Source organism: Grampus griseus, assembly GCF_964374135.1.
Source record: "Grampus griseus genome assembly, chromosome: 1".
Classification (NCBI taxonomy): Eukaryota; Metazoa; Chordata; class Mammalia; order Artiodactyla; family Delphinidae; genus Grampus; species Grampus griseus.
Genome location: NC_139017.1, coordinates 129,311,117 through 129,325,363, shown reverse-complemented (window position 1 = coordinate 129,325,363; position 14,247 = coordinate 129,311,117). Strand labels below are relative to the sequence as shown.

Below are 14,247 nucleotides of genomic sequence, written 5' to 3'. Positions count from 1 at the left end.
TTGAGCCCTTTTTTTTGGCATTATAGGATCATGGCTTTTAGATAGTTTGATAATATCAAGAACACTGATAATAAAGAAAAGAAAAAAGTTGTTTACAAGATTTTTGTTTTTGTTTTTGCGGTACGCGGGCCTCTCACTGTTGTGGCCTCTCCCATTGCGGAGCACAGGCTCCGGACGCGCAGGCTCAGCAGCCATGGCTCACGGGCCCAGCCGCTCCGCGGCATGTGGGATCTTCCCGGACCGGGGCACGAAGCCGTGTCCCCTGCATCGGCAGGCGGACTCCCAGCCACTGCGCCACCAGGGAAGCCCTACAAGATTTTTTTAATACTATATTTACTTTGAAATATTCTCATACAGAGAAGTACACAAAATGTAAATGAATTGGCTATTATCCATGTCAAGAAATAGAACATTGCCAGTATCCAAAACCACACCTGTACGCATCCCAAGTAGTTCTCTCTCTTCCTTTCTCAAAGATAGCCACGTAACTGACTGCTAGTACTATAGTTTGGTTCTCCCCCTTTTTTGAACTTTCTATGAAAAAGACAACACAGGGCTTCCCTGGTGGCGCAGTGGTTGAGTCCGCCTGCCAATGCAGGGGACACGGGTTCGTGCCCCGGTCCGGGAAGATCCCACATGCCGCGGAGCGGCTGGGCCCGTGAGCCATGGCCGCTGAGCCTGCGCGTCCGGAGCCTGTGCTCTGCAACGGGAGAGTCCATAACAGTGAGAGGCCTGAATACCGCAAAAAAAAAAAAAAAAAAAAAGACAACACAGTAGGTATTCCTTTGTGCTTGGTGTTTTGGTTCAACATTCTGTTTGTGAGTTATTCGTGTAGTTGTATGTAGCTGTAGTTCGTTCTCTTTCATTGCTTTATAATATTCTATTGCATGAATACACATGATTTTATTCGATAGACATTGGAGTGTTTCCAGGTTTTGGCTATGATGACTATGTTGCTTTGACCTTTCTTGTAAATATCTCTTTGTACACATGTAAATATATTTCTTATGAGTGGAATTGCTGAATTATAGGGTGTGCACTTGCTTAATTTTAGATATTCCCATATGGTTTTTAAGCATGATCTACCAGTTAATACTCTTGTTAGCAATGGTGTAGGAGTCCCAGGTGTTCACCTTCACCAGTTGTCAGTTATTTTCCTTTTAACCATTCTGGTAAATTCGTAGTGGTATCTTCTCCGTGATTTGAATCAAACTCTGGAAGCTTTGGGGATTATGTCATTTTGTAGGGACACCTTTTTTTAACCACTATTTACTTTACTTTCCTCATTTGTAAAATGGAGATGATATTAACCCTTACTTTTTAAGCTTTTTGAGAATTAAATGAATTCATATTTGTAAAGCATTTAAAGCAGTACTTGGGAGGTACTAAGCACTACATAAGTATTTATCGCTATTACTGACTGTTACTGCTGCTGCTCTTTTGTTGTTCCTATTTGTTACTTTTCGGGCTCTGAAGTTTTATAATGATTTGTTTGGGCAAAGGTATTTTTGACAGTTGTTTTGGACACTATGGGTCATTCATTTTGAAGACTCATGTTCTTCAGTTCTGGGAAATTCTCATAAATTATTTTTTTTGATAATTCTCTCCCTTCTTTCTTGAGCTTATTAGACAGATATTAGATCTTTCAGCTCCATCTTGAGCATCTCTTTGTCATTTTGTTTTATAGTTTTGAAGATTGTCTTGCTTTATGAATAACACTTCAATTAAATTTCATTTGTTCTGTTAAGCATTTAATATCTTAAATTTCAGTTTACTCTTCTTTTTCCCCACTGTTCCCTGAATTATTTCCATTCTCCTAGGGGTCAGTCTTTTCTCCTCTTCACTTTGGTCCTTTTTCTGTCATAGGTGTTCCTTATATGTCTATTTGATCCTGGTGTTTATTCTAAGAATAAGGCAGAAGAGAAAGCTGCATGTGAGCTTTCTATACATTTGGTCCACTATAGGGTACATGGCAGGATTCTGGCCAGTACTCTGGGATCCTTAAATGTCACAGTGTGGAGGAATTTATACTATAGTGTTGACTTCTACACTAGTTGCTCAGATAGTTTATTCCATTTCTTTGGAGAAATATTCCTTCTTTTGTTGCCTGGTAGTAAATGTTTTGGCTGCCAGATAATCTTTGCAAAGGAGTGAGGTGGGATTTGACATCTCCATCTAGGAGTTTTCAGTGCATCCTCTTGTTTTGTCTTCAACATACTCAAGCACTCCAACCTGCTTGTTTCCACAATTCTCTGGGGCTTGTAGGGTGGATTGGCTCCTTGCTAGCCTGAGCTCCCTCTGTGCATTCACTAAGCTGTGGCTTCTTCTAGTTTATTTGTTGCCACTTCTCTGTCCTCTTTCCATCTTCTAGAAATGTGTTGAAATCTTCATCTCTTGTAATGTGTCTTCCTGTTCCCTTTATGGCTGTGAATTTATACTTTAAAAAATTCCCTATTATTTTAAGGGGGTCTCAGGAAGGAGAGGAGGTAAACATGAGTACTCAGCTCACCGTTTTCAACTGAAAATCTAGTTGTGATATTGTTTTCATATAAGTGTTATTAGTTTCTAATCAAGCACATATATTAATTTATATCATTGATGCATATTATAGAGGAAAAATAGTGATATCAGTAAGTTTGGTGGTTTTTTTTAACTTTTGGAGCATTGATTTTGGTATGTGTTATAGTAATATTGTGAAATAGCCTAGCAGAAAACAAAGCTATGTGTTAACTATTTAGAGCTCTTTTAAACCTAAACAAATCAGTTACTCTGTTTAGTAGTAGATTTAATATATTTGAAGCCACTACATATAATTTCAAATTTGTTTATCAATTCAATACTTTTCAGGTTTTATTTAGAAATCGTTTTCATTTTAATGTGTCATTACAAAATCACATAAGAAAAATGTTCTATAAAATGCAAAATCTGTCTCTTTTAATTATTGAGATAATTCCTTGACACAGGAACATATATAATTCTGTGAGTCTTGGCTTTGCCTTGTGGGGTGTTCTTGGAGTATCTTACGACTGGGACCTGCTGGGGTCCCTGGCGTTTTGCTTAGCTATAAATTATAAGCAGATGGAACTTTACCACTCCTTGCCATTTTTTTGTTTTTTACTTGGCAAGTGTTTTAAGAAAGGCCTCAAAGGAAAAGGGTGAGTGTCTTTTAAACAACAGAATTCAACAAATTACTTCAGATAATTTATTTGGCATACTTACCTTTGCCTTCTGGTGATTTCTGATTAATGTGTTGGTGGCTATGGAGTAAATGGAAAGAGAGATCAAGTCATGTTCTATATTATTGTATTTTAAATCTTCCTAACTAGAGAAATATTTTGACCGATGTATATTTACTGGAGGTAATGTGAATTGGCTTGTTAGAACATTGCTGTAGGATTTCATCCCTTTAGAGCATATTACATTATATACTTATTAGAAATACATCCCAATTTGACATTTTTCTTCATAGCTGCATAGGAATGGCATCTAAGTTAAATGTTAAGAAGGATGGTGATAGTCTTCATGTTGGGGAATTGCACATCTTAATAGTTGTGAATTTCTTAACTCTGATTTAAGTAGACTCTCATCTTAAACCCGTATTGGTGGCATAAATTTTTACTATACATTTTTACTATACATTACTATACATTTGCATTTATTATATTTATTGTAATGAGACGCAGATTGATTTCTCAGAATTACTAACCTCTCCCTATCTTACCAGTTCCCTTTGTTTTTGTTCTAGGTTTGTGTTGTTGATTAAACTGGCTTGTACTGTTGTGGCTTCCTTCATTCTCTGCTGGCTGCCATTCTTTACAGAAAGGGAACAAACCCTGCAAGTTCTAAGAAGACTCTTCCCAGTTGATCGTGGATTATTTGAGGCATGTTTAAAAACTTCTCTCGCTCCTTTCTGTTACAGTACCTTCCCTGTGACCTTTGGGGATTTCATGTAGAAGCACTTCAGCTGCTCTCCTCCTGCAGTCATTCCTTGCCAGTTATTTAATCTGGTACCTAAGCTATAGCTCATCTGGCATTTTCCAGTACATTGTACAAATAGGTAATATTTATGTCATCCTGAGATCCATAATTCAGTTATACATTTTTCTAATGAAATAGGGTTCATAATGAAAGACAGCATGAGAAGTTGCAGCTACAAAGGTAACAGCTTTGTGGGGTTTTTTTGGTTTATATTCTTTTTTTAGTCCTAGGAAATTATTTATTAAACTAATAATCATGTTTGCTTCAGAAAGATCTCATAATTCCTTATGAGGTATATAGCTTTCATCCATAGTAATTTTTAATGAGAATCATTCATTTCATTTCATTTAATGCCAGCTTAATCACTCTTGTTAAATTTTTATTGCATGGATAATTTGATTTAGAGTTAGTAATTAAATTAAACAAACCATTTTTCTGAAACAAAAAGGTCTTTTAATAAAGTTAGACAGAGACAACATATTTATAGATAATTTGCTTTTGAATAAATATTTCTTTTAAAAAGAATTAGAAAAGCATATATATCTTTCTAGTTTTTGAGTATATGAAATGCTATAGAGTATTTTTCAGTGGATCTGTGGGAGGATGGAACCAGCATTTTGAAAGAGGCTAAGAAAGAATTTGGTGTTGTGAAGGAACAGAAATGTGTGCCCTGTATGTCAATGGGGATGATGATAGTGATAGTACTGATAATCATAAATAAACACTATTGCTATCACCACCACTTTCTTACTAGGTACCAGGCACTTCACATGTAATTTTATTTGATCCTTAACCATAGTGCTGAAGTAGCTGTTATACCCACTTTACAGATCAGAAAATGGAGGTCAGAGATTCATATAGCTTTTGCATGGCAGAGCTGTAATTTGAACTTTGAGAATTGTGCTCCTAACTTCTTTATATATCCTCTAACCTTAATACCTATATAAAGAAGAGTTTAGTTCTCCATGTAAGCTGCCTGGTTATTTGCCTTGCCTTCTATTGGGTTGGCCAAAAAGTTTGTTCAGGGTTTTCCATAATATTTTACAGAAAACGCAAACGAACTTTTTGGCTAACCTAGTATTTCAGAAATGGTATTTATCATGATAAGTATAAAAATGAGTGTCATACACTTTTGATGGTGCTGTTGGTTACCTTCACTCACTCGTTGCCCTCAAAATCTGAAGAGCAATTTCATTGGCCCGACAGAGGGAAGTAGGATGGTACAGTTGCCGGTGATAGTTACTTTCTTTTTATTTATTTGTTTTTAATTGGAGTATAATTGCTTTACAATGTTGTGTTAGTTTCTGTTGCACAATGAAGTGAATCAGCTATATGTATACCTGTATCCCCTCGCTCTTGTACCTCTTTCCCACTCTCCCCACAATCCCACCCATCTGGGTCGTCACAGAGCACTGAGCTGAGCTTCCTGTGCTTTATAGCATGTTCCCACTAGCTATCTGTTTTACACATGGTAGAGTGTATATATGTCAATCCTAATCTCCCAATTTGTCCCTCCCCTTCCCCTCTGTGTCCACATGTCCATTCTCTATATGTCTGTGTCTCTATTCCTGCCCTGCAAATAGTTTCATCTGTACCATTTTTCTAGATTCCACATATATGTGTTAATATACAGTATTTGTTTTTCTTTCTGGCTTACTTCACTCTGTATGACAGACTCTAGGTCCATCCACATCTTTACAAATGATGCAACTTCATTCCTTTTTATAACTGAGTAATACTCCATTGTATATATGTATCTTCTTTATCCATTCATCTGTCATTGGATATTTAGGTTGTTTCCATGTCCTGGCTACTGTAAATAGTGCTGCAATGAACATTGGGGTACATGTGTTCTTTTGAATTATGGTCTTCTCTGGGTATATGCCCAGTAGTGAGATTGATGGGTCATATGGTAGTTCTACTTTTAGTTTTTTAAGGAACCTCCATACTGTTCTCCGCAGTGGCTGTATCAATTTACATTCCCACGAACAGTGCAAGAGGTTTCCCTTTTCTCCACACCCTCTCTAGCATTTACTGTTTTTAGGTTTCTTGATGATGGCCATTCTGACTGGTGTGAGGTGATAACCTCATTGTAGTTTTGATTTGCATTTCTGTAATAATTAGAGATGTTGAGCATCTTTTCATGTGCCTCTTGGCCATCTGTATGTCTTCTTTGGTGAAATGTCTATTTAGGTCTTCTGCCCATTTTTTAATTGGGTTGTTTGTTTTTTTGATATTGAGCTCCATGAGCTGTTTGTATATTTTGGAGATTAGCTAATAGATTACTCTGATTTCAGGTGTGTGGTAAAATGGGTCAAACAATATGTGTTCTACATTAGATGAAGTAAAGATTTCTTAGAAACTAATTTCCAAAGATGAATAACTTCAGTATTTAGGAATAATGTGCTGCTCTTCGAAAAATATTAAGTATTTCTTGGGCGCATCTAAATTATGGTTGGCTAGATCACCTCCTATTGCGAAAAATGTGTGTGTATGTGTTCCTTAGAGAGTTTAATCAACTTAGTTATGAAGTTGTGAACAAGCGCTTCTCATGACCCCAAAGTTTATCTATTTAGAGATTATGGGCTGTACTTCATGGAGTTTAATATTTCTTTCAATTATACTAGAATGTAAAACTAACAAATTTCTTTTAAGGATAAAGTAGCCAATGTTTGGTGCACCTTCAGTGTCTTTCTGAAGATCAGGGATATTCTGCCACATCACATCCAGTTAATGATCAGGTAAGAGACACCAAGTTTGTATATAGTGTTTTATAAGCTACTCTAAAAGTGTCGTGGCAATACCTCATTTATCTGCCATCATAGGGAGTAAGGTAGTCTTCATCAGTGAATAGTCCACATAATGTAAACTCATTGCTCTGTATAACAGAACTTTTTTATTTGAAACATTTTATGTGAAAGTTACTGTTACCTACTTCCGTCTTCCTTAAACAGTATATTAAACATGATTTAACATAACCTTGAAGAGTCATAATTTTCAGCGGTGTATCAGTCAGGGTCGACCAGAGAAGGAGAATGAGTAGGAGATCACTGTGTGTGTGTGTATGTGTGTGTGAATTTATTATGAGGAATTGGCTTATACAATTGTGGGGGACTGGCTAAGCAAACTGAATGCCAGTCCATAAGACAGACATTCAGGAGGGGCAGTCTAGAGGGAAGGAAGAGCTGTACTGACCCCACTGCTGTTTGGAGTCTGATCTCAGGGAAGGCCTAAGCCTTTTAAAGGGCTTCCGGGTGATTCAGGCACCACCCAAGGCCGCACCCTTTTGATTAACTTAAAATCAATTGAATAGGGACTTTAATTACATCTGCAGATCTCTTCACAGCAGCACCAACATTAGTGTTTGAATAACCGGGAGGTGTGTGTATGTGTGTGTGTGCTGCCTTTCTGTTTCCTCCAGTTCTTTTGGTTGGAGAGTATCCTTTGTAGCCCACCGTAACAGGAAGCAGACTAGTCGAGCTGAAGCCACAAAGCCTCCTCAAGTGGGAAAATTAGTTATTGTTTTGCATTATAATACTTGTTTTCAGGGCTTTCAAAGACTGTTTGCCTTGGTACTAAGTGGCTCCAGACTCCTCTGCTTGTTGAGTTCTTTTTTCCTCCTTGCCCATCAACCATCGCAAGGAGAAGCTCTAGCAGCTTCCCACTCTCTTTCTAGCTTGTTCTTTCTGATTTATCATGGGTTTGAAAATCAGATAATCAACTTTTGTGAAATTGAGGGCCAAAGAGGTTCTCTTTTGAGTAACTTTTATGAATATTTGTGTTACAAATATAGCATTGTCTCTTTATACCTGGTTATGTTTTCTTGTTTGATAATTGACTTTTAGCTATCTTTGTATCTTTTCCATAATTGATGCTAAGTACTAAAAAAACATAAGCAATATTTAGTTCTATAAAATTTTGTTCTATTTTATATAATCATGTATATATTAAAGTGTGTACATATTTCAGTGTATGGATTTTATTAAAATGTTATTTGGTCTTGAATTTATTATTTAATACATAAAAACTTTAATTTGAAATCAACTTAAGTTGATAAGTAATGTGACCCTTACATTAAAAAATTGTTTCTTTGTTTTAGCTATATACCTTTATAAAGAAAACAAATGTCTAATTTTTATTAATTTTTTAGCTTTTGTTTTACATTTTTGAGCCTGCTTCCTGCATGTATAAAATTGACACTTCACCCCTCTCCCAGAGGATTCAAATTTACTCTGGTAAGTTTCTCATTACTTTAGATACTTAATTCTTGCTGCAATTGATCTTTTAAAAATACAGATAATTATTTTCCTGCTTTGAACAGGATCATTGGATTGAGACATAAGACATTCATTTATTTGGCAAACACTGAGTGTCTGACATACTTAGGTGCTGTTTTGCACTAGGCTGAGCAATCAGAATCTTTCAGTTTAATTCAACAACTATTTAATTTCTTTGTGGTGGTCAGTGAGGGGATACAAAGAAGAAAACAGTAGTGATAGACATGTTTAAATTATGCTCTAAAGCAGACGGTATTAAGTTCTGTCAGGTACAATGGAGTGCTGTGATAGTGTGGGAAAAGGAGATATTACTTTGAGGGCAGATTTTAGCCTATTTCTTAAAGCAAGTGGGATCAGAGCCAAATTTTGAAAGCTGGGCAAGATTTGGAATAGGTGGTTATGTAACAGGAGAGTTCGAGACAGGAGGAAGAGCTTGAAGGTACAGATGTGGGAGGGGATAGGGAATGATCTGGGAACAGCTATTAACCAATGAAATTTGTGTAACTTTTACGTGGGTATGTGTGTGTTGAGGTTAGGAGAGGATATAGTGAGAGAGAAGAGTCAGAAAGAATCAAATTATGTAAGAGCTTGGATGCTGGGCTGAAAAATTTGGAGTCTGATTTGTGTGCGAGAGGAGCAAAAAAGATTTTGGAGAAGGAGAGGGAACAGATCTCTGTTTTAGGAACATGACTTGTATCAGTTGGAACATGGATCGGGTATATATTTTATATTTTAGGGTTTCTCTGCGTGGGTTTACAGATTCCTCCTGGTTGTATTTCTGTGGTATTTAGAATTTGTTCCTGTGTACCTTGGTCTATAAAATGACATTTAAAGGATAGCCTTTTAAAATATCAAGAAGAGTTAGTTTATGAAAACAGTCAGTCTTAGTGGACTTATAAAGGGACAACCTTTTATTTTTTATTATTTAAAAAAAATTTTTGGCCATGCCACGCAGCTTGCGAGACCTTAGTTCCCCTCACCAGGGATTGAACCCAGGCCCTCGGCAGTGAAAGTATGGAGTCCTACTCACTGAACTGCCAGGAAATTCCCTAAAGGGACAACATTTTAGAAATTGGGGTTTCAATTCTGGGCCTGCCACTTATTTATATTGCATTCTAAAAACAAGCCAGAACAGAGCATGTCAGTCAAATATTTCAAAAGTGCTTATCGGTTCCACAGTGCAAAAAGATTCATGTTCCTCTTTTTTAAAGTTACCTTTTTATTGATGATGTCTGTTGTTTCATTCTGTGAATGAACTCTGAGCATAGTAAGTCATCTATAGTTAATATTCTATAGAATGTTTAGAATAGGAGGGATGTGGTTAGTAATATTTTGACGTCTTCAGTAGCCCTAACTTGAAATATTTGCAAGCTTATGTAAAATGGTTATTTATCATGCTAAATAAAGGTATATTTCAAAGATGATGGAATGGAATTTCAGAGTTTCGGTAACTAGCAGTGTTAGAGATGATTACTTTTAGGATTATAAAGCAGAAAAAGCATTTTCTTTCTCTTAATTTCCTAATTTTATTTAGTTTATTGTGTTTTAATACCAGACATTGTGTTTAAAAAATAAAAAAGACATTAATGACTTATTTTTATTTTTGTTGATAATGTTTTAAATTCTTATTGAATACTTCTGAGAGCTTTAAAACATTTCCCATTATAATTATTTTAAAGTGTTTTTTTCCTTTCAATTTAGATTGAATTATTTCTTAATATAGGTCTATAATTAAGGTAATTGATAGTATGAATACTAATATATCTATAGCAGCAAAGTTACTTTTATCTATATCTTTTCAAGTAGTATTTATTAAGTGCCCTCTAATGTGTCAGGTCCTCTTCTAGGAATTGGCATATAAATGAATGACAGCTAATATCCCTGCTCTCTTAATTGGGGGACATTCATGCTAGTGGCAGGAGAACAACAATAAACAAAATAAATCAGTTAACAGGAAAATATCTGGGAGTGATGAGGATTATGAAGAAAATAGTATTATGTGAAAAGAGGGCTGGTGGGGTTTGGTTAGCGGGGTACTACTTCAGATTGAGTAAGGGAAGGCCTCTCTAGGGAAGTGACATTTCATCCTGGAACTGAATGATTGATTGATCAGAAGGAACCAATTACAAGAAGATCTGGGCTCTGACTTGACAAAAGCAAGTTTTTTCTCCAGGCAGGAACACATTTGGCATGTTCAAAGCATTAAAGGGACAAATATGAAGTGGCTGGTGTGAAATGAGTGAGGGAGACAGTAAGAAAGACTGGAAGAGGAAGGCAGGACCCAGATTATGTAGGAGTTTGGATTTTATTCTAAGTGTAATGGGAAGCTATTGGAGGATTTTAAACAGGGAAATTACATGATCTGATATGGTGGCTAAATGGAGAATGGATTGTCGGGGGCAGGAGCATTACCAGCTGGGAGGTTATTGCAGTGGCCAAGCAGAAAGGTGGGCGTGGCTTAGACCACTCCTCTGCCACCATCAGCAGAGGGGAGTGGAGAGAAGTCAGTGGATATTGTATTTGGGAGATGGTGTAGGTAGGATTTGCTGATGGATTGGATGTATAGCATGTACAAGATAGTGATCCAGGTTTTTTGTTTGAGCAACTAGATTGGATGTATATAGATAAATGTCTAATATGCAGAATATAAACTCCTGAAAATAGATCTAAGTCATTATTAATTTAAAATCCCAAATAACAAGTGATTACTTTATAGAACATTGAATATATTTTATTGAAGTGCACATTTTAAAAACACTAAAATGGATTTACTTTGCCAGTTTTAGATTTTGACTTACTTGTCCTTCATGCTTTTTAATTTAAATTGTCAGAGATTCCAAGGGAGGATGAAGGTATGATTGTTGTGTCTGGATTATTTAGTAGTTTTGTTATTAATAACTGAGACTCAATGAACTTGTTGTAGATGGTTAGGTATAGCTTTATAATAATTATTTTTCAAAATATTTTGATTATTAAATTTGAATAAAATATTATGCACATTAGAGTTGTGTATATATTTTCCTTCTAGCTACAAGCTATATTAAACTTTAAAATTTTACTTGAAATGATTTTTAGTCAGATTCATAATTAAATTGATATTATATTTTGTAAGTTGTTATATCTGATTTTGTCCCCTTTTTCCTTAAGGTTAGCTGTGCACTGTCATTCTTTCTATTTTCTTTCCAAGTACATGAAAAGTCCATTCTTTTGGTATCATTGTAAGTAAAAATGTTGCAAGTATATTTTATTTGTTTATTGTGATGTGTTTATAATATGTAAATAAATTTATTACTTACATTTAATCACCTAAGTGCAAATCAAAACTATGCAAATGTTACATAATTTCATAAAATCAATTCATAAAATCACATGTTTTCCAGAATGATGATCTCTTACAATTTTACTTCTTTATGATATATTTTAAACTGATGAAATTTTATGGAATAATTTCTGATATCTTATTTCTTCCTATTTTTTTCATTTATATTTTCTATATGCTAATAAAAACTGTCTTCCAAAGAGGCTCTACTTAGGTTGGAGCCTGTGTGTCTTCTTTGCCTTTTTCATTTCATTCATTTCCACATCTATTCAATGGCCTGTTCTCTCCATCAACCTCTTTAGAGGCTTTTATATGTTGCCTCCTTTTTAGTTCTTCTGTCACAACCTTTGTTTAGACCCTATTGGCAATCCCTAACCACACTCCTTTTTTTTAGGAGCATTAAAATTTTTTCCTGTTCTTCATAGAAATTGAGTGGCAGTTGGGGGTATATTATCCCAATATTAAAATAGTATTTGCCCAGAACACATTAGAATACTTGAATCCTGCCCAAGATCAGTCCCACCCATGCCTGCCACACCCCTCACCGTGTGTTTGCTAGGTTCCTGTGGAAGATGCATGTATGAAATGACTAATGACAAATGGAAGGGTGTATTGCTTTTATTAGGTGGAGCTTTGAACTAAAACCTTAGTGCAGAGCTTTATAGTAGGTGGGGCTGGCCTATGGGAAAGCCTTCTTTCCTCTGAAAAAAATAGTCTCGTACCATTGCAGACTGGAAGGGCAGCTTAATTTCATCCCCTGAAGTCTAAACTTGAGTTAGATCTGACCACTGTTATGTGAGGCTAGGCTGACCCTATGCAAATCCCTAGTGCCAGGGGATGGAACTATGGAGAGGTATTGCTTTCAAACATGTATAATCTTTCCCAGGATTCCTACTCCAGAGAAAGGAGCTCGATCAGTGAGTGACCTATAATCTGACCATTCAGATTAGCTCGTGGGCCCTGAATTTCTGGAAGTTCATACTCTACAACTGTACCTAGATTATTCATAACAGTGCATGACTTTAATATAATTTTGATCAAATATTTTAAAGTTCCTCTTGACCTGGTTCCAGCTAAGCTATCATTAAACAAATATTTCACCCAATAAATATTTATTGAGGGCCTACTATTTGCCAGATACTGTTCTATGCACCTGGGATATATCTGTGAACAAAACAGACAAAAATTCCTACTTTCTTAGCTTTCATTCTCAAGGACAGACACTAATAATTAAATAAAAATAAGAAATTAAATAATGTGTTAGCAGGTAATAAAAGTCATGAAGGATACATAAAAGAGGATAAGGGAAGTTGGGAGTACTGGAGCTGGGGTTACAGGAGTAAGTGCAGGTTGCAGTTTTAAACAAGGATGTCAAGGTAGGCCTTGTTGAGGAGATACTTGAGTGGATACTTGAGTGGACTGGAGGAGATATCTGGGAGAATAACATTCTAGACAGCCAGTGCCAAGGCCCTTAGATGGGAGTATTACTGATATGTTTAGGGAACAACAGAATGGCCAGTGTGGCCAGAGTGCAGTGGTCAATGTAGAAAGTAATAGGAGGTGAAGTTAAAGAGGTAACAGGCATGTAAATTATATAGGATCTTGTAGGCCATATTGGGAACTTTGGCTTTTATTCTGAAGGAAACGGGGAGCCATGGAAGGATTTTGAGGAAGACGCATGATCTGACTTGATGTGTTTTTTTTGTTTTGTTTATTTTTTATTTTTGGCTGCGTTGGGTCTTTGTTGCTGCACACAGGATTTCTCTCTAGTTGCAGCGAGCAGGGGCTACTCTTTGTTGCGGTGCATTGGCTTCTCATTAAGGTGGCTTCTCTTTGTTGCAGAGCACGGGCTCCAGGGTGCGCGGGCTTCAGTAGTTGTGTCACGCGGGCTCAGTAGTTGTGGCGTGCGGGCTTAGTAGCTCCACAGCATGTGGGATCTTCCTGGACCAGGGATTGAAACGTGTGTCCCCTGCATTGGCAGGCGGATTCTGAACCACTGCACCACCAAGGAAGTCCCGTGACTTGATGTTTTAAAAGGATCACTTTGCTTATCAAATTATACATGTTAAATATGTACAGTTAATTGTATATCAGTTATACCTCAATAAAGCTGTTAAAAAATAAAATGATCATTCTGGTGGCAGGTCAAGAACAGATTGTACAGAGCAAGGGTAGAAAACACAGAGACCATTTAGAAGGCAATCACCATTATCCAGGTTGAGCGATGGTGGCGATGGGGACCAAGATCGTAATAGTGGAAGAGGTGAGAAGTGGTCACTAGAGCCTGAATGTTTCCCGACGATTTGGATATAGCATGTGAGAGAAAGAGAAAAATCAAAGGTGTGTTCATGGTTTTTGGCCTGGAACGGGAAGGATGGAGTGGCCATTGACTGAAATGGGGAAGACTGCAAGTGGAGCAGGATTACACTAGATGTGAACAAGGTGGGAGGTTCCCAAGTTCAGTGTTGGACGTGTCTTTGGACATCAAGTGGAGGTGTTGAGTTAGTATTTAAATACAAGTCTGGGTTGGATATATGAGTGGAGTCCAGAGAGAGACTGAGCCAGAGACATAAAATTAGTAATTTCTCAGTAGAGATGACATTTATAGTCATGAGACTAGATGAGATAACCAAGGAAGTGAGTATAGACAGAGAAGAATACCAGAGACTGAGT

The 14,247-nt window shown here is 36.6% G+C and overlaps 1 protein-coding gene across 1 annotated transcript in view; it reads left to right on the top strand.

Annotated features, from left to right (window-relative positions):
• The window catches only part of ALG6 (ALG6 alpha-1,3-glucosyltransferase), a 57,905-nt gene that overhangs the window by 28,980 nt on the left and 14,678 nt on the right, over nucleotides 1–14,247 (top strand). Inside the window, exons 8-12 of the mRNA XM_082647319.1 lie at nucleotides 2,964–3,155; nucleotides 3,746–3,881; nucleotides 6,634–6,719; nucleotides 8,129–8,213; nucleotides 11,403–11,473. Of these exons, the coding sequence (XP_082503445.1) occupies nucleotides 2,964–3,155; nucleotides 3,746–3,881; nucleotides 6,634–6,719; nucleotides 8,129–8,213; nucleotides 11,403–11,473 (570 nt within the window). The remainder of the gene's footprint in view (nucleotides 1–2,963; nucleotides 3,156–3,745; nucleotides 3,882–6,633; nucleotides 6,720–8,128; nucleotides 8,214–11,402; nucleotides 11,474–14,247) is intronic.